General features: G+C 39.6%; 1 protein-coding gene across 1 annotated transcript in view; it reads left to right on the top strand.

Annotated features, from left to right (window-relative positions):
- Positions 1-483: 483 nt before the first annotated feature.
- LOC132488897 (cysteine and glycine-rich protein 1-like) overlaps positions 484-26,951 on the top strand; it is a 44,220-nt gene continuing 17,752 nt past the window's right edge. Inside the window, exon 1 of the mRNA XM_060097724.1 lies at positions 484-620. Coding sequence (XP_059953707.1) covers positions 484-620 — 137 coding nt within the window. The remainder of the gene's footprint in view (positions 621-26,951) is intronic.

The following is a 26,951-nucleotide window of genomic DNA, read 5'->3' as shown; positions in this document are numbered from 1 at the left end:
TGTCATGTACTGTGGCTATATCTTCTTTTAAAGGTTGTGCTCTGCCCCCTTCCCTCCTGTTTCACTTGGAAATGTAAACAGGTAGGATGACTATTTTGTCAAGGCTATGAAAACTCCTATTTAAGGGCTAACACTTGATTCTTTGAACAATGAAAGTGGGAATATTAAAGGCACTGTAACATCTGGAAAGGAGAGTAGTATCAGGGCAGAGATGTTTTCCATTTACAGCTTATATGTAAGATGGGTGTAGACAAAAGTTTAGGCATCAGAATTATCATATGTGTCAGTAGATGGGGCATTGGCCCTAGACTGTGGGAGCAGTGGTGAACCCATTTGCTGCAGGCCTTACATTCTCAGAAGAGACTTGAGCAGAATCTTCGATGAAAGCGGTTTTTGCTGCAGCTTCCAAAGTGCTAGTATCCGCTAGGAGGCCTGAAGACATCTAGGATAGTTTGAGTCATATCTTAGGCCGTTCTCAAGGGGATGATACTGGCTATGTTGCCAATTATAGAGTTTAACACACCAAATTTGATGTGCCACTTGGGTCTGGATCCTCCTGAAACACAACCAACACCACCACTACCACCACCACCATCAATCACCATGTTAAATTATGCTGGGTAACAAACAACTGTGAAATCCTAGCAGTCTGTGACAACAAAATTTGCTTCTCACTTTACGCTACATACCTACCATGGATTGACTGAAGTTCTGCTCAAGTCCCCTCCCTCTGAAATCCATGTTGATGGAATAGCCACCATCTGAAACTTTGCCAATTACCATGGTTGAGGAAATAAGATAATATAAACATTGTACACCAGCTCTTAAAATTTCTTCTTGAAATAGGGTATTTGGTTTCTGTGTTGTGATTAAGATGGCATTTTGATCATATTAGATCTGGGATCCAGGAATAACTGGACCCAGCCTCTCACTAGCAATCTTCTTTACCAGATCCCGAAAAAAAAAGTGCGTGGAGAAAATAGTAAGAATTAAAAACAGAAACAGACTCACAGACATAGAAAGCAAATTTGTGGTTACCAAAGGGGAGAGGGGCTGGGGGAGGGATAAATTAGGAGTTTGGGATTAGCAGATATAAAGTACGATACACAAAATAGATAAACAACCAGATCCTACTGAATAGCACAGGGAACTACATTCAATATCCTGTAATAAACCATAATGGAAAAGAATAAAAAAAATAGTAAGAAAATACACCATGTTTCTCTGATGTGTGTGTATCCCCAGTGAAGAATTTCAGTGAGCTAGAAAGGACCCCACCAGGAACTCTTTACATAAGCCTGAGAAGCTAGGGACTAAAAGGGGTTAAATACCTGCTCTGCTTACTTCTACTCCACAGCCTGGATCTGAACCTTTTTTTAAAAAAATTAATTTATTTATTTATGGCTGCATTGGGTCTTCATTGTTGTGCGCAGGCTTTCTCTAGTTGTGGCGAGCGGGGACTACTCTTCGTTGGGGTGCATGGGCTTCTCATTGTGATGGCTTCTTGTTGTGGAGCATGGGCTCTAGGTGCACAGGCTTCAGTAGTTATGGTGTGCAGGCTCAGTAGATGTGGCTTGTCGGCTCTAGAGTGCAGGCTCAGTAGTTGTGGTGCACGGGCTTAGTTGCTCCACAGCATGTGGATCTTCCCTGATCAGGGATCGAACCCGAGTCCCCTGCATTGGCAGGCGGATTCTTAACCACTGCGCCACCAGGGAAGTCCCTGGATCTGAGCCTTATTGCTATTACTCCACATCTGCCAACAAGAGGCTGAAGTGAGCACAAGATAGAAGGGAAGGAACTAGAGAGAATTTGTCTCAGAACCTAGTGGGGAGCTGGTCTAGGCTGCATGTCCATTACCGAGTCCCATGGGGAAAGAAGCCAGAGAACACAGAGAGAGAAACAGAGAGCATGAGCCTGCCAGTGGAAAGCATGTGGAGTGGGAGGTGGTGGGCTGTCTCAGGAAGGACAGGCTGGGGACCTTCATTTCTCTTGGGTTTTGAGGAAGAGAGGTAGAAGGGACTACAAACACATATATCAAGACATGGCCCCTTTTCAACAATTTCAAAATCTCCAGTCAAGCAGGGTGGCCCATAAAACTGTATCTTCATAAATCCATAGTAACTAACCATTATAGGTAGATACTTAGTACTGAAGAGAAGGTCACGAGGAGATGCGGTTTCCTAACCATGGTTTCCTTCTGGACAGGGTTGGCGTGAAGGGGGAGACTGAGCAGGACTTTAATATGGGATTCTTTCCCCTTAGGCCTTATTATCTGGCAAGAATGACCCTAAATTGAAGCATGTAGATGCATGTAGGGGAACAGTCAATAATCTGTTTTATTTCTCGGTAGGAAGGTATGTCACTTTAATGCTTAGAGCAGTATGGAGGTTCCTTAAAAAACTACAAAATAGAACTACCATATGACCCAGCAATTCCACTACTGGGCATATACCCTGAGAAAACCATAATTCAAAAAGAGTCATGTACCAAAATCTTCATTGCAGCTCTATTTACAATAGCCCGGAGGTGGAAACAACCTAAGTGTCCATCATAGGATGAATGGATAAAGAAGACATGGCACATATATACAATGGAATATTACTCAGCCATAAAAAGAAACGAAATTGAGCTATTTGTAATGAGGTGGATAGACCTAGAGTCTGTCATACAGAGTGAAGTAAGTCAGAAAAAGAAAGACAAATACCGTATGCTAACATATATATGGAGTCTAAGAAAAAAAAATGTCATGAAGAACCTAGGGGTAAAACAGGAATAAAGACACAGACCTACTAGAGAATGGACTTGAGGATATGGGGAGGGGAAAGGGTAAGCTGTGACAAAGTGAGAGAGTGGCATGGACATATATACACTACCAAACATAAAATAGATAGCTAGTGGGAAGCAGCCGCATAGCACAGGGGAGATCAGCTCGGTGCTTTGTGACCACCTAGAGGGGTGGAATAGGGAGGGTGGGAGGGAGGGAGATGCAAGAGGGAAGAGATATGGGAACAGATGTATATGTATAACTGATTCACTTTGTTATAAAGCAGAAACTAACACACCATTGTGAAGCAATTATACTCCAATAAAGTTGTAAAAAAATGCTTAGACTTTAAAAAGCTTTTTGTAGGTTGTTTATGTCGATTCCTTATAATTTTATTCTGTATTTTTCAAGCACATACAGTATTTTTTATTTTTTCTTAAAGGTGAGAAGTGATCTATTATTTACCTTACACATAGAGTGTGGCTAGGGACAGTGACTAGGTGTGAATGTCCTCTCCAGCTTCTAATTTGGGTCTCTAACTGCTTCCTTTCCAGCAAGGATTCTCAACCCAAAAGAAAACAAAGTAATGTAGTCCCAGTGAGTTATTCTATTTTTGCACATAGTGGTTTGTTAATGGCAGGCACCTCTCTTTTTTCTTAATAATAGAGAAGTTTTATTTAGATTTTCAGATATGAAATTTATGGAATTGATTCATGAAGTCATGGCATGTGAGCTTATTTCTGAGGGTAAGAGTAGTAAGAATACTTCAGCAGACTCTAGGTGTGCAAATTACCCTTCAGTAGGTCCTGAGAAGGAACAATGAGGGTTGGGATCTTGCAACAACAGCAGGCAGTGCAGTGTTATGGAGAGCAGAGTTATAAGGAAACATTTAACATCAGGAGCTGTGGCCAACTCTTTCTCTTCTCCCCTTCTATTCCCTAAGTAAGTACCTGATTCCCAAGCATCCTCTATGGGCAGAATACTCTTCCCTCTTCCCCTGGCCAAATAAAAATACTCCTCTACCCTTGTTAGCTCTGTGGTGAGCTGGTGTAGTTCAGTGTGTAGACTTTGGACCCAGATTTCACAAGTTCAGATTCTTGTACCACCATACACATGACTTTGGCAAGTCACTTGATTTCAGTATTTTTCTTCTTTGGGTGAGGATTGAATGAGATAATTAATGTAAAGTGCTTAACAAAATGCTGGGAACTTTAGAGGTGCTCAGTAAAGGTATGTGCTCTCTATATATCTAAAATTATCGTGGTAGTCAAATTTCCCAAGGTGACTTGAATTTTAAGCAATTTGGATACACTGTAAGATCATATGTTTTGTTTTTTTGGTTCAGGAAATATATCACAATATCTGTTACTTCTAAGATGAAGGCACATGAAAACTACAGTTTAAAAAGAAATGTTATCTATGAGGGGTGTCAAAATAAGTTACTATCTGTCCAGTTGATCTTAACGTTTTACACTGGATCAACCTATTTGCACACACACACACACACACACACGTTTAACAAAGCTCTCTTTATAGTCTCTACATATTCTAGGTAGTTGCTCAGGACCCTCTTCTCTCTTTTATTTCCCTTTCCCCATTCATTGTTCCCAGATTTTAGTTGGGCTCCCTTTTGCCTGGCCCTGGATTCTAGGATTTGGCATCACTTTGAAATTTGCTTCTGGCTGTTTCCGATTTGATAACCTTTGAGACACAGCCTTTCTGTCATTTTGGGTCTTAGCACACGCACCATGTCTCAGCTCTTCTCATCCTGTTGGTTATAGGGTATCCCTGCTAATTGCAGGAGTAGACCTTGGCTGCCCTGAGCCAGAGCTGCTGGGAGACACTCTCCTGGGACACGGACCTTTGGTTCACCCAGCCTGGCACTAAGTAGCAGTGTCTCAAAGATTATCAGTTAGCAGTGTCTGGGGTTTTCCTCGTGATCCCACCCCAGTTCCGGAGACTCTAAGAATCTGCCTGCCCACCAGGGTTTCAAATCTTTTTCCACGGCAGTGGCAGAAAAGGAGCTTCCTGAGGGACACAGCAGATCTTTCCCTGAGCAGATGCTTAGCGATCATCAACCAGGTGGGTTCCTCCATCTGGCAGGGGTGTGTGCCCCTCACTTTGCTTGTGCCACTGTCTGTCCTGCCCTGAGTCGCTGTTAGTGTGTAAAGTGCACTTTGTCATGCACCTACATTTGAGGGACTTGTATTCTTTGCTTGTGTCTGTTTTAATCAATCACAGCACTGTCACCCTTGTGACCACTGTACCCCCTTCCAGTCCCTGGTTCATACAACTCAACTCACGCTTGAGAGATCCCTCAAGACCCTGAGAGGGGAGCCAAGAATGAAGACATTCACAGGGACTGGTTTACACCGGGTTGTAGATTTTTCTCTCTATACAAAAACAAACACTTGTTTTGAGAACTTAGGGAATTTAGCTAGACAGTGAGCTTCTTGAAGTCAGTGACTCTATCTTACTTATGTTCTCCCCCAACTCCTCCAATGCCTAGCACAATATCTGGTACGTATTTTGTGAATTTTAGGAGCTAAATTAATTACACTTCTTGCTTTCCTTCTTAAGTTGGGAACCACCTAAGAAATAGAGGAGTAAGACAGCTGGAAATCAACAGGCTGCTGTTAGCACATAAGTTGCCTTTGTTCAGAGTAGAAAAAGGCACCTTTTTCTTCCTTTGGACATATGAATTAGAAGAAAACACCCACTCCTGGGAGATGATTGTAAAGACAGACTGCCTCTGGGTGGATAAGTCAGAAGAAAGTTGTGGGGACCTGGCTTGGTGTGCGGAAGCTGGGCTGGATTTAGTGCCTGCTTGTCCCCAGGACCAGTGCCTTTGTGCAGGTGCCTCTGGAGATCAAAGCAGGAGGAAGTTTTATATTTTTGTTTTCTTTTTTAATAGTAAAAGTTGAATTAGAGCATATTGCATAGGTACACCACCACGATGGGCTTTCTAATAATCTATCATTGGAAATTCCCTGGTGGTCCGGTGGTTAGAACTCAGTGCTTTCACTGCTGAGTGCCCAGTTTCAATCCCTGATTGGGGAACTAAGATCCTACAAGCCTCATGGCCAAAACGTAACAAAATTTTAAAAATCTATCGTTAATTGAATTTACCATTCAAAATAGTAGGGTTCTCCTTTTCGGAATAGAGCCTGGCCCACTATACTAATCACATAGCGGAGGGCCAACCAGGCTCTGCCCTCCCTACACTGGTATATATAAACCTGAGGCTCAGAAGAGGCTTTGCCAAGTTTGCTCAGGGCTTTGGAAACCAGCCCTGCAGGTTGGGCTCTGCAGGGCCTTCCTGGGGACGGACTCCTTGTGTCTTCCACCTCTTGTTTGTAGAAAAGCTTTAGCCTCCTAGGCTGTCCCTGAGTTTCAAAGAGCAAATTTAATCAGAGAAGTGAGAAAATGCAGAAAAAAGGAAAACAGTCAAGCAGGACAAAATAATAAGTTTACCCGTAAAACAAAGTCAAGAACCTTTAGTTCCTCCTCAACGGCCATTTCCTTGAGTTGTTTTGCAGATACTAAAATCCCCTCAAGTGGAAGAAGTTAATTGCATGCTGCCCACCAGCATGGAGACCTCATGAGAGAGTTGGTGAGTGAGATTCCCCAAAACATCAGCAAGTTACCTCACCATCAACCAATCACAGAACTGAGTACAAGCTGATGACATACCCTGTGACCCTCTCCCTCACACTGTCTTTAAAAACCCTTCCCTCAAGGTCATTGGGGAGTTTGGGTCTTTTGAGCATGAGCACCCTGTTCTCCTTGCAATAAATGCTGTACTTTCCTTCCCTTGCAACCTGGTGTCAGTAGATTGGCTTTGGTGTGCATCAGGCAAGTGGCCCCACATTTGGTTCGGAAACACTTTCTCCCAAAGTCCACAATAGTATACTTCCTTTCTTTTCCGTGGGTGGAATGAGTGAGGAGGTGGGAAGGAAGCCATGAGAATTATTGTTGCAGAAGTTCTTACTCATGGAATCATGAGACCAGGAGAAAGGAGGTTCTCAGGAACATAGTACTCAGAATAATGTTTCCTGAATGAGTGAATACATTTTAAGAAGAGGCAGATATGAAGTTTACTGCATAAATGTAGTTAAGAAAGAACAATGGTAGAATAGTTAGGAGGCAAATTTTGTGGCTTAAATGAATTTTTTTTTGCGGGAGGGGGCACGTGCTGTGCAGCATGTGGGGTCTTAGTTCCCTGACCAGGGATCGAACCCGTGCCCCCTCCAGGGGATGCAGTGGAAGCACAGAGTCTTAACCACTGGACCACCATGGAAGTCCCTTAAATGAATGTTTTGTGACTTGCTAATATATCAGGAGTATGTAAACCATACTTGGCTTGTTATCTGGAGGGTTTTTGTTAACCCTTGACGTTGGATGTGGGGGGATTGACTACTGATAAAGGAACAGAAAAAGGGCCTTTTGAAGGGCTTAACTGTTCAGAGAGTGAGTTGGAAAGTCGATTTTGGTGGAGAAAGATTAATCAACTCATTTGGAAACCATTCAAATTTGACTAGAGGGAGAGGAGATAAGGAGTAAGAGCAACAGTTTCTCAACTTGGGTACCTTTGAAAAGACTCTATCTCTAGTGGGTATAATGAGAGTTAACTTTTTTTTTTTTTTTGCCTTTTTTGCGGTACGCGGGCCTCTCACTGTTTTGGCCTCTCCCGCTGTGGAGCACAGGCTCCAGATGCGCAGGCTGAGCGGCCATGGCTCACGGACCCAGACGCCCCGCGGCATGTGGGACCTTCCCGGACCGGGGCACGAATCCGTGTCCCCTGCATCGGCAGGCGGACTCTCAACCACTGTGCCACCAGGGAAGCCTGAGAGTTAACTTTTATTCCTTGGAAGGGAAAAAAGAGATACCCCTATGAATTCTCAAGTTGCTGCTTCAGAAGGAGATACCAGTCAGAATGTTACACAAGAGAATGATAGAAGAAGTGAGAAGGCTTATTTCTGGGCCTTTTTTGGGGACTCTGTGTATGTGTGTGTTATCTTGTTTCTTATACTCTAATTACATTAATTAGGGTTAATTCATATTTATAAATTAATTAATTCATATTAGTTTATCAACTTAGTCAAGGATTTTGAGGTCCTAAAACACATGAAACAAATGAATTTTGATGGTGGAGGAAAAGATCAGCTGTTGGGTTGGTAGTGGGTGACAGTGGAGTAAAGATGGGGAGCCAGGAGGCAGGGGGAGAGCAGTACCTTCTTGGAGGTATTTGAGCTTAAATTAGTAATCTATTGCCCCATAAACAACTACCCCAAGATTTAGTGGCTTAAAACAACAGTCGTTATTTAGCTCATGGTTAGGGCATGGGATCAGCTTGGTAGTTTTCCTGCTTGTCTTAGCTGGGCTTACTCATGAATCTCTGGTCACCTGCTGCTTGTAGATAAGATGGTGGGTCAGCTGGGGAATTGGCTGTTCTCAGCTGGCCTCCCTCACATGTGTGGTAGTTGGCTGGCTGTTAGCTAGGGTATCTCAGTTCTCCTCCAGTGGCCTCTTGTCCTCTAGCAGGTGGCAACAGGCCTGTAAAGAGATGGTTTCAGGTTTCCAGGTGCAGCAAGGGAGCAAGCACCAGCACTTTTAAGCCTCTGCTGGACCTCATGTTTGCTAATGTCCCACTTGGCAGGTCACGTGGCCAAACTCAATTCAAAGAGTGGAGAAATAGACTGTCTCGATGGGAGGCTCTATATTGCCACAGGGAGGGGAGGGATTTGATGCCATTTTTACCATCTACTATAGGACTTTAGGTTGCTGTGAAGGCTGCAGGTTGGAGAGAAAGGAAGAGAGGGGTCTGGAGAAGGGGAAGGGTAAAGATGATCTTTGTCTACTTCAAAGCTTTTCCTGGGACTGCCCCTAACTTGGGCTAAATGCCATTGTGTGGTAAAAAGAAATCTGGCAGACTCGGAAACTAAAGTTCATACCAGAAACTATTGGGAAAGGGAAAACTAGTAGAGGAAAGTAGTGTGGTTGATTACGGGATACATATTGCAAAAACATTTTAAAATTAAATGTTGCACAGGACTCAGCCTTAGATATTATTAGGTATTACTTAGATATTAGATATTACTTAGATAATACTGAGATAGTACTCAGTCCAGTAATCTAGATCTTGTATTACTCTCCCTTTATCTGGATAGGAAAACTGGGTTACAGGATGTTACCAAACTCATAAAATTGTGTGCCAGAAGCTTGAAAAAACCGGGAATCATACTTATTAAAGCTGAAACTAGACCTTGATTAAAGAGTATCATTTTCCTTATTGTTATGGAAAACTGAGGTAAGGGTAGACATCTTACAATAGTTTCTTTATTATCAGCTGTGTCAAGAAAATAAAAGGACAGTGTTTGAGGCATTACTGAATTGTGCATGCTGGAGCCTTAATGAGATGACTAATGATCTGAGCAGTGCATCATTTCAGAAATGGGAGGAGGTGGGGAATGGTGTGAGGGAGCTGCTTTTCCTTCAGTGAGCTCATCTATCAAGGGACTAAATTAAGACAGCAAGTGGAGCCAGGGGGAGAACTTGGCTCATTTTCTCCTCATCTGGGCCTCATCTTCTCTAGGTAGCCTCAGATCTTGAGGCCTCTAAGTCCCAACTTCCTCTCAGTAAATTGAGGATGTTATTATTCCTGAGTAGTCTTACTCAGGAACCTACCGGAAAATCAAGGCTGGGACTACACATCATCCAGAACTCCTCTACCTCTTTTGTCCTTGTGCTTGTTCATCTGATTTTCTTTAATTGATATTTTTTTTAGAGAAGTTTGAGGTCCACAACAAAATTGAGGGGGAGGAATAGAGATTTCCTGTATAACACCTGTCTTCACTCATACATAGCCTCTCCCATTATCAATATCCCCCACCAGAGTGTACGTGTGCTCGATTTTTTAAAAAAAGCTTTATTTTGAAATAATTTCAAAGTTATAGAAAGGTGGAAAGAATAATAGAGGGCTCCCATATACCCTTTATACAGATTTAACAATTCTTAATGTTTTGCCGCATTTGCTTTTTTGTATTCTTTCTTTCCCTCTGTGTGTGTGTGTGTATATATATATATATACACACACACATATATATATACACACACACATATATATACACACATATATACACACACATATATATACACACACATATATATACACACACATATATATACACACACACATATATATACACACACATATATATACACAAACACATATATATACACATATATATACACACACACATATATATATACACACACACATATATATATATAAAATCATTTGAGAGCAGGTTGTATTATTATTCCCTCTGACCTCAATACTTTATTATGTGTTTCCTAAGAAAAATGATATTTTCTTAACATTTTCATAGTATAGTTGTCACATTTAGGAAATTTAACATTGAAACAATACTTTTTCCAGTCTACAGTTCATAATCCAATTTGTCAATTATCCCAATAATGTCTTTTTTCTCTCCAAGATCCAATTCAAAATCCTGTATTGCAATTGGTTGTCCTATCTCTGTAGAGTCCAAATAGATTTCCTCAGCTTTTAAAAAAATCTTTAATAAAAAATTGATATTTTTCAAAGAATACAAGATAGCTATTTTACAGACGGTTCATCACTTTGGGTTTGTCTGGTGTTTCCTGATGATTAGACTTAGATCATGTGTTCCTACCTGTACCGAAAATCAATGCGTTGTTCCTCTCAAAGTACTACATCTGGTGGCACACAGTGTGCATCTGCCCTTACTGGTGATGTTAATTCAATCACATAATAAAGGTGTTGTCTGGTTTCTCTGCTGTATAGTTACTATTTTTCTCTTTCAATGCTAAGCGATCTGTGGGGAGACACTTTGGGACTATGCACATATCCTGCTCTTCATTGAGCTTTTCCCCCTTGGATGCAATACTAATTCTTGTTTGAATGAGTCTTTATTATGATAGTTGCAGGGTTTTCTTTTCTTACCTCATTCCGTAACTTTATCTTTCTTTTCCACAGTTGAAACTTCGTTCCCAACATTATCATCAAATTATTTATTTTCTCAGTCTTACATTACCCACAAAATAGTTTTAGAATAGCTACACCGATATCATGATGAAAAACAAACCCATCAGAAAAACCTCAAGACTTTTTGGAGTTCTTTTATTCCCTAGATTGTGGGTATAATGTCAAAATGCTGTGCTCAAAAGTTATTTGGATTGGTTCTCTTTTTTTCCCCTTCTATGTGGTATTTATCCTTCCCTAACTCCCGCCACCCCCCCCCCATCATGGTTATTAATTTAAACTACAGTGTGTTAATTTGTTTCTGTGTCTATTAAGTTTTAGTTTTCTTTCTCATCTCCACTCCATCCTTTCAAACCTAAAATCTATAGCCTACTGTTTTAGTCTCCCAGGGATGCCATAACAGAATACCAGACTGGGTAGCTTGAACAACAGAAATTAATTTTCTCACAGTTCTGGAGGCTGGGAGTTGAAAATCAAGGTGCTGGTAGGGTTGGTTTCTCCTCCTGGTTTACAGATGGCCACCTTCTCCCTGTGTCCTTTCATGACCTTTCCTCTGTACTTAAGCACCCCTGGGCTCTCTTCCTCTTATAATGACAGTGGTTCTATTGGATTAGCATCTCATCCTTTGACCTCATTTAAACTTGGTTACATCCTAAAAGTCCCTTCCTCAAGTGATATTGAGGGTTAGGGGTGCAACATATGAATTTTGGAGGGTACACAATTCAGTCTGTTATGCCCACTAAACTTTGGCTCTCCCATGAAGCTCTTGATACTGCTTTTGAAATTCATTGAGGCTGCTGACTTCTTTTGATTCAGTTCCTTCCTTGTTCACTTGTTTATATGCTTCCTTATTTATTCTTTTCACAATTCATCCAATCACTCATTTTTTGAATAATTTACTCATCCGAAAACTATTTATTGAACACCTACTAAGCATAAAGCACTTTGCTAGACATAGGAGATATAATGGTGAGGAGGAAAACAGAACAAAGATAAGTCCCAAAAGTTTATAGCCAACTAGGGGAGTCTGACATGATCAAAGAATCATCCAAATAACTATTGTATTTTTAATTTCTTAAACACGTAAGATTACAATGCAATTGTGCTCCAAAGAATATATAAGAAAGTTTAAAAGGAGGGAATTGGTGTATTTGATGTAGTCAGGGAAGGCATCTCCAGTAAAATGATATTCATGTTGGATTTAATGAAATGCCAAGAGTTAACTGGAGAAAGAGAAATAAAGGAGAAGGGGAGGTGGTATAATAGGGAACTGATGGTTCCTGTCAAGGGAACAAAATACCCTAAGGACTATCATTTTAATAATCTGCACCAATACCATCAGATCCTTTGCCAATAGTCCTGCATTGTTCACTTTTCCCATCTCCAGCAGGGTATTCGTTCAACCACCTATAGAATAGTGTTGCTGTAAGTCACACCTTTATGTGGATTAGCTCCACTGCAGATTCATTATCTCCAGTAATAGCAGCCTGTGTGCTGATGTTTCTGTGTCTCTGGGCAATTCTCTTTCTATTGTTGCTGCTCAAAAGCTAATTCAAACCTGGCCAAGTTTCCTTGAGCAACCTTGCCCATTACCTCCTGTGAATGAATTTTCCTAACACACAGCAAATAGAAGCTGTTATGTGAGAATACCCTACATACTAATTGCCCCATATGCTGGTGAGTTCGGTGCTATCTCTCCAGCCCCCTTACTTCCCAACATCCAATTTGCCATCCACTCTTGTTTTTTTTTTTTTTTTTTTTTTTTTTGCGGTATGCGGGCCTCTCACTGTTGTGGCCTCTCCCATTGCAGAGCACAGGCTCTGGACACGCAGGCTCAGCGGCCATGGCTCACGGGCCCAGCCGCTCCGCGGCATGTGGGATCCTCCCGGACTGGGGCACGAACCCATGTCCCCTGCATCAGCAGGCAGACTCTCAACCACTGCGCCACCAGGGAAGCCCGCCATCCACTCTTGTTCATTCAACCTTGTCGATATCTTTTAACTGACTTTTTTTACTCCATTTAACTACTTATTTCAGACTCTTGACATCTCTCTCTTAGATTTCTACAAAAACCTCTTTAAATATTCTACCCTCTGCCTCCTGTCTTATCTCCTTTTAATTTATCCTCTATAGTGCACCAGAGACAGTCTCTGGTATACTGTATTCTGCATTAACAGAAAGAGTGTGGGCTTTGGAGCAGAACAAGCTCTGTTATACAGTTATATGTCTTTCTGCAAGTGACTTAATATCTTTAAGTTTCAGCATTAAAAAAAAAAGCTGTAAAATGAAGATAATAATACCCATACTTGGTTCTTGTATGTAAAATGTGCTCAAGCATTATCTAGTATCATACTACTAACGGTTAGCATTAAACCAAGGGCCGGGCATTGTACTAACTGCTTTATGTGCACTACCGCATTTATATTTTCCAGATGATGAAATAAGGCACAATTTGCACAAAGTCACACAGCAAATAAAGTGGTGAGGAATTCATGCTCAGTCAGTTAGCCTCCAAAACACCTGCACTTAACCACACAAATACAGCTATTATGAGAGCAACTACAGCTATTATGAGAGATAGGGTGGAAAAGTGAGAGAACATTGTGAAACTTAGCTTCGGTTCTTAGCTGCTAGATGAACTTGGACAAGTTTCTTAAAGATTTTGAGCATCAGTTATTTTATCTGTGAAATGAGAATATATACCTACAACATTGTAAAGAGAGTTAAGTAAGATTGAATTATATAAAGTAAATGGCATGTAATATCACTCAGTAAAGTATATCTATGATTATCATTATTTCTAGCTTAAAAGTACAGTTATTTAGCTACTCTGTTTAAAAATCGTGTTGCTATCCCTCTGCGTCGTCAGGATAAAGTCTACTGTCTTCAGCATGGCCCACTAAGCCGAGCATTAACGCCTCTTTCCCTCATCTTCCACTCCGAGGTTTAATAATGATCACTTGCTGTTCTCCCAAACATGCACTGCTTTCATATAACTCTCTGCCTTTTTTAAGGCTGCCTTCTTGGCCTGGAAAACTGCCCCTCCTTCTCTTGCTCCCACCCCAATATGTTATCTTTTGTCTAACTCTCATTCTTCAATACTTGGAGGACCTCCACCCATCCCCCTTTTTTCACAAAGCCATATTTGGTTAACATCTTCAACTTCCCCAGTTATACTTGAATGACCTTTCTCAGATGCCTTTGTAAGTGGGCATCCATTGAATCTCGTTTCACAATTGTTTACTGGTCATTTTTCCTCACTAGACTGTGAGCTATCAGAGGGCAAAGATTGTGTCTTTCTCATCAGTATTCCAAGACTTAGCACAGTATGACTGCTCAGTGAATGCCTGTGTATGTGGATTAAATGAAATAATCAGAAGTATAGAGGGCAGGTATTTAATAATAAATATTTTCAACATTTTAATAAATTTGTACATTTATTACCCACTATATTCTATTAATAATATTTATTTAATTATTTATAATATGAGGGTGATGCTTGTGCCTTTGTTCCCTTGTACACATTTCAGAATTTAAGGAACATGTTTAGTGAAGTCTCTCTGCTACAGTTTATTCTATTATCAGTTGAAGTAATTATAAAGTGATTCTGCAGACTGCTTATTTTCCTCATTGTCCAGACACAGTGAAAGTCTCCAATTATTATTATTATTTTTAAGCACGTTCATTAACCAAATGTAATGTCTTTTGTTAGGCTGTTAACTGACCTAAAATAAGGACATTTCCATTAAATAAAACTGAAAAGAGTCAGCAAGGATTAATGAAAAAATGACATAAAGAAATAAACATGACAAGCAACACAAAGAAGGTTGGAGATCCTTTTAGAAAGATACAGTTTGCTAATCTGACTCTCTTCACTTTTGAGGAAGATTCAGTGCTGGGACCCCCTGCTGGGGAGAAGGTGGAGGAGGGAGGGAGGAATGACAGGGACACAATTTAAATGTTTTGACAGCGTAGTCAAAGAGAGTGAATTGCTGCAGGCATTTGCACATTTTAACCCCTACCGTAACAGCTAGAAATCTTTTTTGCACTAACTAAATCCAAGAATCAGCTCTTTGGAAAACTGACTGTCTCCTGCCTGCCACCAAAAAAAAAAAAAAAAAAAAAAAAAGTGAAAAATATCAGGTAAGCAAGAAATTGAGTACACTTGTCTCTGTTAGATAGCAGTAATTTATTGTATTTTAATTTTATTTTCATCTTTCATTAGATTGTTATCCCAGATATAACCAAGAGTGCTAGAGCACTGTGCCTTATTCTCTTGGGCCCCATGTGTAAAATTTCAACAACACATTCTGGCAGGATGAGCAGATTTAATGGTAAGGAATTAAAAAGTCCACTACGGGGGCTTCCCTGGTGGTGCAGTTGTTGAGAGTCCGCCTGCCGATGCAGGGGACATGGGTTCGTGCCCCAGCCCGGGAAGATCCCACATGCCGCGGAGCGGCTGGGCCTGTGAGCCATGGCCGCTGAGCCTGCGCTCCGCAACGGGAGAGGCCACAAGAGTGAGAGGCCCGCGGGAGAGGCCACAGGAGTGAGAGGCCCGCGTACCGCAAAAAAAAAAAAAAAAAAAAAAAAAAGTCCACTGCGATTTAGTTCCAAAGTTGACTGAATTAGTCCTTTGAAATTCTCAGTTGCTTCAGGTCATTTATTTAGTCAAAACAATGCTTATCGGAAGAGGCAAGTCAATCCACAATAAGCTTCTCACTGTTGGGAGAAGGTGTGGTCTTTTAGGATGGCAGAAACTTTCTATTCTCCGTCTCCCTCTTTTTCCTCTCTCTCTCTCTCTCTCCCTCATCATGGCGCATAACTCGGAATGGGGGTCAGTGAGAAAGTGTTGCCTCTGCCGTATCAGGAAACAAGGGATGTTGCAGCCATCCAGCCACTACAACCAGCCCAGACAGTGAGCCTGGAGGCTGCCTGCTGCCAAGCCCTCAGTCACCGCATCCACCCGCAGCGATGCATCCTGAGGAGACTGGATGAAAAAGCACAAGGATACTGGCCCCAGATAGCTGAGGTGCATATCAAAGGAATGATTTCAGTGAGCTCAGACTCTTGCATCTTCCCGCATATAGAAGAGCGCTAAATTCTTTAACTTGAGATGTCTGGTTTTCTTTAATTAACAGGAATCTTTTGATGTTCTGACTACCTGGTCTTTGTTGCAAAACCTCCTGTATATCCTGGCTCCTTCCGTACCTCTTAAGAGCAGTCCCTTAGAGCTATCTTAAGTTCTCAGTTTTGTCTGCTGAATAAAACATAACTCTCAGCTTTTAGGTTGTGCTTTTTTCTTTTTTCAGTTGACTTGGGGGAAGAGGAGTAAAGGAAAAGAGGAATGTGGTATTTGGGACATGGCTTCATATAGCATTTCATTCTACAAGCAGAATTTATGTTGTTGGACTGACTACTGTTTGAAATGAGATGCAGTAGCACTAGGCTTTGGGTAGTGTTATTAAATTTCAACTCACAATTCACAATCACCTACCGCTGTGTTAGGCACGTTGGAGAATTTAAGAGCAATAAAACAATGTCCGTCTGCCCTCTATCCCTATAAATGAGCTAGGCAGGAGTGTGTAATTCATCAAACAAAAATGTCTATTTTATAATTTATTAAGCTAGTAAGAGTTTTTGTGAATAAACAAGGCCAGCATTAAATCATTTAAAATGAATTTTCTACTAGATTGAAACATTGTACTGTGAAATAAATTTTGAATTTTGGGAAAAGTTTGATTTCTAATAAACGGCAGTACTTCCCCCTTCTCTTTCATTACTGTTTTTCTTTCCTGTGGCTTTTCGTTTCGAATTACTAAAACGTCATGATTTACTTCCTCTTTACTTTGATGTAGTAAAAGAAAATAACTGAAAGTGCCAAGAACCTAGAGAATCAAGCAGTCCAGAGTTGGACAGAAGGTGCTAATTGCTTTGCTTGTCAGAGTGGTAGTTTCCAACAGAAGGATTCATGGGGTTAATTTGAATTTCTTGCCTTCTTACGCCTGTAAGACAGCCACATTGTTAGGCACCTGTTTCTAGCGGTATATACTTGCCTTGAAATCGCTCTTTCCATGGTAATGGACTAAATGGCTGCTCAGCCTTGAGAATAAACAAGCCTCCTTAAGCACTTAACTCCCTCCTGGGGAGAGACTTCTGGAAGGGTTCATTTTGTGTCACAGCTAGGGACAACATTCATAATGGGCGAGAACAACACCAATTTTTTTTTTTGACTGTGCGGCATGTGGGATCTTACTTCCCTAACCAGGGTTCAAACCCACGCCCCCTGCATTGGAAGGGTGGCCTCTTAACCACTGGACCTCCAGGGAAGTCCCTACACCAAATATATATATATATATTTTTAAATAAATTTATTTATTTATTTTTGGGTGTGTTGGGTCTTCGTTTCTGTGCGAGGGCTTTCTCTAGTTGCGGCGAGCAGGGGCTACTCTTCATTGCAGTGCGTGGACCTCTCACTGTCGCGACCTCTCCTGTTGCGGAGCACAGGCTCCAGATGCGCAGGCTCAGTAGTTGTGACTCATGGGCCTACTTGCTCCGCGGCATGTGGGATCTTCCCAAACCAGGGCTCGAACCCGTGTCCCCTGAATTGGCAGGCAGATTCTCAACCACTGCGCCACCAGGGAAGCCCACCAAGTATTTTTAAAGGAGACTAATTAGGGGATGAGCAAGAGGAACTTTAGCTGCAAGTTGTAGAAATAGAATTTTAGAGGTGGGAATAATAGTGTAAAGGTTTTTATTCCTCCATTTCCATAACTTTCATAAGTAAAAATTCTCTGGCTTCAAAGCTGTGGCCAACAAACTGAACTCAGGCGGAGATTATGGCGACTGGATGTTAATGTCCATGGCTATAAATTTGATTACTTTCATGTCCAAATGTTTGTTTTCTTCATCCTGTGCCAGAGTAGAAGGGAGTATTTGCAGACAAAGGTTCCTGAATAACTGTCAAAATGTGTTCACTCACTTATTTATTCCTTCATTTATATGTCCGGTCAGGCTTCTTTGGAATATTCACTTGGTGTCAAGTACTGTATTAGTCAATACTTTGCCTTCAGCACACTTTCTAGCTTTGTGAACTGAACTGGGGTGCAGCGAGGTGAGGTGGTCAAGGGTGATGATGAAAGAAGAGAAAAAATACTTTCAAGGACGAGTATGACATTTGGTACAAGGAAATATTCTCAGTATATTCTGCTAGAGACAATAGATAATAGAAATTGCTGAATAACATTTAGACATATCTACACTTTTGAAGGACAGCTGTTGAGTCTCTGTTAATAATAACTCCAATTTAAATATTTTGTTTGGGTTTCATTTCATTGTATAATAATAGCTAAATTAATTTGTATTGTTTTTAAAAGCTGTATATTGATTTCAACATTATGGATTCAGCCTCGGGATGTCTCAATTATTGTATATACAAGCTATTTTAACACTGATTAACCTCTGCCAGAGGTTACTCTCCAACAATCTGTAGGACTTTCCATATTAACCAGAAAAATAACCAAATGTAGTGTTAAATTGGTTAAACAAGGGACCATTCTACTGCGGAAGCGCTAATGCCATGGTGGCTTACATAAGCAAAACAAAATCTAAGCCTGCAGATGCCTTAAGGTTACAAAATCAAAAAGCTAAAGACAACAATCCCAATCAGCCAACTAGGCTTTAAGCTACAGGCAATCAAATAATTTCCTTTTTTTATTTCTGTACGTTATATAAGTCTTTCCCTTGGCTCCTATCTGCCGAGTACTCTTAACCATTTTCCATTTGGTGCTGCCTCATTTGGGTCAATTTTTGCTCAAACTCTTAACATTTAAAGACATGGGGAGGGGGAAGCGTAAGCTGGGACGAAATGAGAGAGTAGCATTGACATATATACACTACCAAATGTAAAATAGATAGCTAGTGGGAAGGAGCCACATAGCACAGGGAGATCAGCTTGGTGCTTTGTGACCACCTAGAGGGGTGGGATAGGGAAGGTGGGAGGGAGATGCAAGAGGGAGGAGATATGGGGATATATGTATACGTATAGCTGATTCACTTTGTTATACAACAGAAACTAATACACCACTGTAGAGTAATTATACCTCAATAAAGATGTTAAAAAATAAATAAATTAATTTTTAAAAAAAGGAATGAATGAGATTTGACTAAATTAAAAAAAATAATAAAAAAATAAAATATGCCTCAGTTTATCTTTTAACAGTTTGTCTGTGGCTACTTCATTCATCTCTAACAAATAATAATTGAACATCTGTGATATGCCAGAAGCATTCAGAGATGAATGAAATTGAATTCCTGATGGAAATATACACAAGATACACTATAAAGTTAAAACTATGTAGGAACAAGTAGTTAATTGTTCTTAGCTCTGGAGAATAGCAAATCACCTCAAATCACTTCACTTCTCTGGAAATTTCCTTTCCCAAACAGAGGATGAGTTCCTACAGTTTTATAATGGGCAGGGGGTGGACATCAGCGCCAAGGAGAGCCAAAGCAGTGCCTGACTGAACCCTTTTAGAGCTATCTAATGGGGATTTGTAACTGGGAAACAGAAATGCAGATGAGTTGATAAATTTGCTGGAGCTGGCAGAGTGTGGCTGTGTCTGGGTCATGAGTGTGAAGGAGCAGGCAGTGGAGGAAGAGAGAGAGTTTATTTCCTGATCGCTTTCCAATTCTAAGATTCAGCTATGTGATTCTGAGTGTACTTTCTGCCTTTGAGGCCCTTGAGATACCTCGGATACATATTTTTTCTTTTTAAATAAAAAACCTCTCAATAGTTATCCAGTTTGAGTGGAATTCTTGGCAAACCTTCACAGAGTTCACACATTTACTCTTTTTGAAAAACTCCCACTGCTCTAAGGTAGCATCTCCTAAGGTTGATATGTGGTATCTATTCAAATATGGCTGGTTTTGACCCTCTCCAAATAGAAACACATTTGTGGTTTCAACATATTTTAAGACTGTTATTTCTAAGCAAAAATTTTTAGAAAGACTTCAAAGTTTTCACATGTCCTGGACAGAACTTCTAAAGAAACAGCATTTTCATTGCCAAATATAAGTGAATCAGAAATGACATTATTTCCCCTGAAAAATGCCAGGGAATATTTTCTCCCTATATGGTTGTCCATATAATGCTTTAACATATTTCTGAATCTTACCCTGAGTATTCAGTCTGCAACTTTATCTTTTATCTGCAGTAATCTATAATTTTTTTTTACCTCGCATAAGTAAAATGTCAAACCATTCCTCTCTGATGTTTGCAAATGTATAATTGAATAAACCTGTTAAGTCATAAGTACTTGAAAATATCTTAAAAAGATCCATAAATATCATTTAGAATTGTTTTTTACTAGTATAAAAACATTGTGAGAAAACAAAACTGTAGAAGACATATTAGTCTACTGAAAAAAATGTATTTAAATGAACCAAAGTAAACGTCTATTAACAAGATAAGTTTGTGTACTTCTCAGAGTTCTATTTTTTTCTAAAAAGGAGAACTCTTGAACTTGGAACATTCATCAATTTAAAGATTAAAAACAGCTGAAATTAGAATTTGATATATGATTCACTCAGCCTGCTGTACTGTAACTCACTTCGATACATACAAGTTTATTATGACAGTTGGTTTATTTCTGATGAATGTTGGTATGAAAATTTCTCAATAACCACAATAACCCCCTAAACTCTTTTTTAAAATAATTAATTAATTAATTATATTTTGGCTGCATTGGGTCTTCATTGCCGTGCGTGGGCTTTCTCTAGTTGCTGCAAGTGGGGGCTACTCTTAGTTGTGGTGCGCGGGCTTCTCATTGGGTGGCGTCTCGTTGTGGAGCGCGAGCTCTGGACATGCAGGCTCAGTAGCTGTGGCTTGCGGTCTCTAGAGCGCAGGATCAGTAGTTGTGGCGCATGGGCTTAGTTGCTCAGTGGCATGTGGGATCTTCTGGGACCAGGGCTTGAACCCGTGTCCCCTGCACTGGCAGGTGGATTCCTAACCACTGTGCCACCAAAGAAGTCCCCCCCTAAACTCTTAAAAAGCAGATGACTGTAATTTTATTCAAAGGCAAAATTCTTCAATTACTCTGAGGTCCACATATTTTATTTACACTTCATTTTCTACAGTTATCCCTCTTGATTCATATTAGAGTTACCCAGAAATCACCTGGGTTCATCTTTGTTAAAAAAAAAAGTGAAAACATAGCAGATGCATTATAGTAATTATATGACAATTTCTGCTGCAGGCAAAAAGCATCTTTCAGGCATTTTAATTAAGCCAGTGGTGTTTCAGCAGGCTAACAAATATTCTCCATTTGATCTTCACAAAATACATATTATAACATACATAATCATGAATAATGTGGTAAAATGCTTTACATTTTGAGAAAACAACTCTGTTCATATAATCTTATTTTATTTATTTTATTTTTTATTTATTTATTTTTTTGCGGTACACGGGCCTCTCACTGCCGCGGCCTCTCTCGTTGCGGAGCACAGGCTCCGGACGTGAGGCTCCGCGGCCATGGCTCAAGGGCCTAGCCGCTCCGCGGCATGTGGGATCTTCCCGGACTGGGGCACGAACCTGTGTCCCCTGCATCGGCAGGCGGACTCTCAACCAGTGTGCCACCAGGAAAGCCCTATAATCTTATTAAATTAAATTAATTAATTAATTTTTTTCATGTATTCTTATGGTTTATTATTATATTTTTTATTTTTTTAATTTTTTTTTAGCATTTAACTGAAATTCTTAAGTGAATATGCAATATGGGAGTCTGTGTTAGTTACAATAATGTGATAACTTAATCCCATTACATCTCTAACTTAAATTATAATCTTATTTTAAATTGTAAATTTCTACTTTTCAAATAAACTCAGGAATAACTATGTATAATTTAAAGAAGACACGAGAGGCCAGTTATTTTGAGAAGAGATGGATTTGGGTGCCGTCTTCCACTAGATTCAGTTTTCATGGATTTATTTTTTTATTTTGCAAGAATAGATCAGTAGAATATTTATGAAATCAAAATTTTTTCTTAATGATAAATTCTTTATAGTTTCAAATTTTATTGCAGTTGTCTATAAGGACTAAATTATTAATTTTTAGTTAGCAATAAAATGTCAATAAATATTTTAGTAAGAATAGAACTTATAACTGGCTTTGTTCTGATAACTGTAATAGCCACTAATCTTAATTTCTAGATTTTGAGTAGTCTGACTTTTGGTTTATTTTGGCATTCTTTTATTATTTTTTCACTTCACATTTTACTATCTTCTATGATAACATTCTTTTAGAGGTGTCTTTCTATAGGAGGGTCTTCTATATGCAAAGTAATTCCTTCCGTTAACATTCACTTTTCCCTTGGTACTGAACAGTTATGAATCATTTTGGTTGCAAAGGTAGAATAAAGAAGGGACAAGATATAGGAAGAGAGAAAAGGAAAGGAGTGGAAAAATAAAGGAGATAAAATGGGAACAGGTGAAGAATTTTATTTAATAGAAGGAGGTATAAGTAAAAACATTAACTTTGGAGAAAATGAATGGATGGAATGAATGAATGAGTAGATAAGTATTAAAAAGATAGCATAGGATAAAGCAAATATCTTATGTTATTCATTTTAGTTAAAGGAAATATAATCTCATGAGTAAAAAGAAGTTAAATTCTCCTGGAAGATATTAATGTCAAACTATCTATTCAGGCTTGTCATACTTTAGATAAAAGCATAATCTTGCACCATGAAAATATTCTGATACCTTTCTTTTGTAAACAGTTTTCTGGGACAGGAAACTCCATCAACTTCGTGTTTCAATTACAAACCAAATTAAAATTATTTTATAATAAAAATGGGAGGCATCTTCACTTAGAAGCCAGATGTCTTATTAAATATAATTTCCTCTGTTGGCTGCTTTATATTAGGGGCCTATTTAAGACAAGAACAGCTTCTGTGAAATATAATTATCCCCCTTGTGTGGCTTTCATGGTCATGGAGGCTGGAATATGAAAGTAATTGACAAACAAATCTGCAAAGCAGTTTTTTTTTTCCTAAAGCAGTTGCTTAAATCCAATCAGCTATCATTTTCATTGGCTATTCCAGAACCTTGTATTGTGTAGATTATGTTGGATTGATTGATATGCCCATTCAGAGTTTCCTGTTATGGCTTTTAGAAAAGTGTCTCATTGCTCTATCCAACTTTCAGCCATCAAATACTTATTTGGTGGAGAATTTACATGTTTTACAATTTTCTTAGTCTCATATTTAAAATGGATGCAGTACCATTAAAGTCAGAAGCATAAGCTACATGTTTAGGGGTTAGAGTTCTTTTTGTTTCTTTCTAATGTGCACATTCTGGTTAAAGAATGACTTCTTTTGCTTATTGATTATTCTGATTTTACTCTTTCCCCTCTTTTTTTTAAAAAAATCTTAAAACATGTATCTCCCAGTGGGTGGTATTTACTGTCTTTTTTCTGTTGCTTATGACTAATGAAGTTGGAAATTATTGGCAATGGGAAAACCTTGGCAGTAAGTGATTGCTTGCTTATTAAAGCTTACTCAGGTGCTCTCTGCATTATCCAGTGAACAGAAGCATGGAATCCAGAAGCTGACTAGTTAGCTGGTCCAACAACCTGTCTAATGCTCTTGGTCTAGGGGTTCATACACATCATATCTGGACACTGGCACAGGTGAGGAGCCCATTCCTCCTTTGGACCACTCTGTCAGACAATTCTTCATTAGATTATGCTGAAGTCTTCCTGAAGCTTCCATTTATTGATCACAATTCTACCTAATAGCAACATATAGAAACTTCCTTCCACTTCTCACATAACAACCCATCAGCTGTTTTGCCCATTTGAATCTTTTCTTTCCCAGTTGTTTCACTTGTATTTCATAGGCGTCCCCTGACCAGCCTGGTCAATCAGAAACTCTAATCCGATCTCTGCTAGAAAGTTGATATGACTTGAGTTCTGTTGCTGTTTTTTTTTTTTTTTTAATTTAATTTATTTATTTTTGTGCGTGTTGGGTCTTCGTTGCTGCGCGCAGGCTTTCTCTAGTTGCAGCGAGCAGGGGCTACTCTTTGTTGTGGCATGCGGGCTTCTCATTGCAGTGGCTTCTATTGTTGCAGAGCACAGGCTCTAGGTGCGCGGGCTTCAGTAGTTGTGGCTCGCGGGCTCTAGAGCGCAGGCTCAGCAGTTGTGGCTCAAGGGCTCAGTTGCTCCGCGGCATGTGGGATCTTCCCGGACCAGGGCTCGAATCAGTGTCGCCTGCATTGGCAGGCGGATTCTTAACCACTGCACCACCAGGGAAGCCCTCTGTTGCTGTTTTTATCAAGACATTTTGAAAACTATTCTAACTTTTTAAACAACTATTTATTTTTCTATTTAATAAGACCTCTTTAAAATCTATTTTATAATATGAAATATTCAAAATGCAAAAAAGTAAAAGTACCTGGTTTTCAAATAAAAAAAGCAAATCCAGACTTAGTAAAGAAAGACTTTATTTGAGGGGATTATTGCATGATGGGGAAAGGGACTATTGCCGTTAGGTAGAACACTTTGACCATAAGATCTGCAAGCATCTCAAGCATTATGCAAAAAGGGATTTTCTTTAATAGAAAGAGTAACAAGGCTAGAGAGAGTGGTGTAGGGAATTGGGATGAAAGGGTAGCAAGATAGGATAGTAGATTAGAGAATGTTCTACCCTAAGGCCAGTCTATTCTCCACAGGGCTTATAAAGGAAGATCTGTCTGCTGGCCAGAGAGACCTGGGGGTAGGAGAGTAAGTTAACCATAGCTTAACAAGCACTTTGTCCTGACAAATCGGTAGGGACAAGCAGTTCAGCTAATCATACATGAGGCAAAGAATGGGAATTTGGTCTGCACCTGGTCATGCTTAAGGTAAACAAGGGTGTTATCCATGAATCTTATCTAATTTACATGGGGACTGGTGGTTCTTTGCAGTAAGCCATTTTCCAGAACACAAAAGAGTGAGTGGGGGGATTTCTTTAAACATTGCTGTTTTACAGGATCTCAGGGCTCTAATAAAGCTCAACATTGTTACTATTCACCACTCGACTTCACAAATGTCAACATTTTGGGTCATATTTGCTCCAAAAACATTTTTTAAAGAAATACATACTACAGATGTATTGAACCTATGCAACCTATTTCATTTCCTTATTTTTCTCCCCAGAGTTAACCAGTATACCGAGATACATATATATCTCTTTTATAGACTTTGCTGCTTATATATGATCCATCAAACACACATACACACACACACACAGAGTATTGTTTGATGTGCTCTCAGTTTACTAAGTAGTATCATACAATATATCCATATGTATCTATCTCTAACATATGCTCTATCTCTATCGCTCTATCTATATCTATATCTCACTTTTTTTCACTCAGTTTTTTTTGTGTGTATCTTTGAACTTGCGTCCATGTAAAAACGTTTTTTTAGGGTGTATACCTGGACGTGGAGTTTCTGAAACTTTACTAGATACCGACAAATTTTTCTCTAAAGCAGTTGTACAAATTTGTACCCACCTCTCTCTAGCAGTCTATGACAACTCCTTGTACTACACATTCGTATAGTATTTTGTAGTGTCAGAATAAAATTCTTGCCATATTGTTAAGCATGAACTGTTATATCTTTTTGTGTTAATTTTTAGTTCCTGATTAGTAATGAGGTTGGGTTTATTTTTATGTTTATAGATCATTTGGTTTTTAATTTTTGCAATATAGCTATTTGTATTCTTTGCCCACTTTCCTCAAGTTGTTTTTCTTTTCTTATTGATCTGTAGATATTCTTCATGTTTTTTTTTTTTTTTTTTTTTTTTTTTTTTTTTTTTGCGGTACACGGGCCTCTCACTGTTGTGGCCTCTCCCGTTGCAGAGCACAGGCTCCGGACGCGCAGGCTCAGCGGCCATGGCTCACAGACCTAGCCGCTCCGCGGCATGTGGGATCTTCCCGGGCCGGGGCACGAACCCGTGTCCCCTGCATCGGTAGGCGGACTCTCAACCACTGCGCCACCAGGGAAGCCCCTCTTCATGGTTTTTATATACCAATTTCTTTGTTGATCATATACATCAAAAAGACCTGTACCTAATCTGTTTGCTTTCATAGTTTTTATATTTGAGTGTAGCTAAGTGTTTCAGTTAGCTTAAGGTAGATCATGCCATGGTAACAGAACTTCCAAATCTCAGGGTTTACAGCAACAGAAGTTTATTTTTTACTCACATTCACACGGGTTGACAGGCCCTGCTCCACATATTTTTCACTCCAGGGATCATAGCTGAAGATGCAGCTCTTATCTTAGACATGCCAGTCTTGTAGCAGAGAGAAGAGAGAGATTGCAGACCCACGGGAAGGCTCATAAAGCTTCTGTCTGCAAGTGGCACATATCACTTTATACCCACATTTTATTGGTCAAAGCAAGTGACATGAGGTGAGAGTATATAATCTCCCATAGGTGAAACAGGTAGGGAGGGGTAGCAAATCTGTTCAGAGTGATACAGTCTGCCGCACCCCATTGCCCAATCCCTTTCTCTGTGGTTTGTGCTTTTCATGCCCTGTTGAAAGAATTCCCTACCTAATGTCATAAAAATATTCTCCTATATAGTCTTTGGAAGACTTGATTTTTACATTTGTGTTTTTGATCTATCTGGAATTTATTTGGGGTATGGTGTGAGATAGATTCTAAGTTTAGTTTATTTTTATGGATAATCAAATATGCCTACCAGCATTCATCAGCCATTCTGTCCCTTTTCCTCTGATATTTTTAATGTGATCTGTGCCATGTATCCAGTTCCCAGGTATATGCGTTCTCTTTCCGGTGTCTCCAAATAGGTTCTATTTGTCTATTTGTGTATGCCTATGCTAATTACTCTTTTTCTGTCAGTCTTTCTCCATATATATGTATATATATACATATATTAAAAATATATGTATATATATAAATATATTAAAAATATATATATATAAATTTAGAAATATATCCAAGCATGGTTCAGCCACGGGGCTTTACTTACTCAAGGAAGACTTTCTCCATGTCAGGTGGAGTTTTTTTTTTACCACTTAGGTTTCCTATCTTGGAGACAGCCTGTTCCAGGACTTGGTTTTCTTGCCTTCTTTCCTGGCCCTACCCTCCAGATC

This window comes from Mesoplodon densirostris, chromosome 1 (genome assembly GCF_025265405.1).
Source record: "Mesoplodon densirostris isolate mMesDen1 chromosome 1, mMesDen1 primary haplotype, whole genome shotgun sequence".
NCBI lineage: Eukaryota > Metazoa > Chordata > Mammalia > Artiodactyla > Ziphiidae > Mesoplodon > Mesoplodon densirostris.
This window is presented reverse-complemented; position numbering and strand designations above follow the sequence as displayed.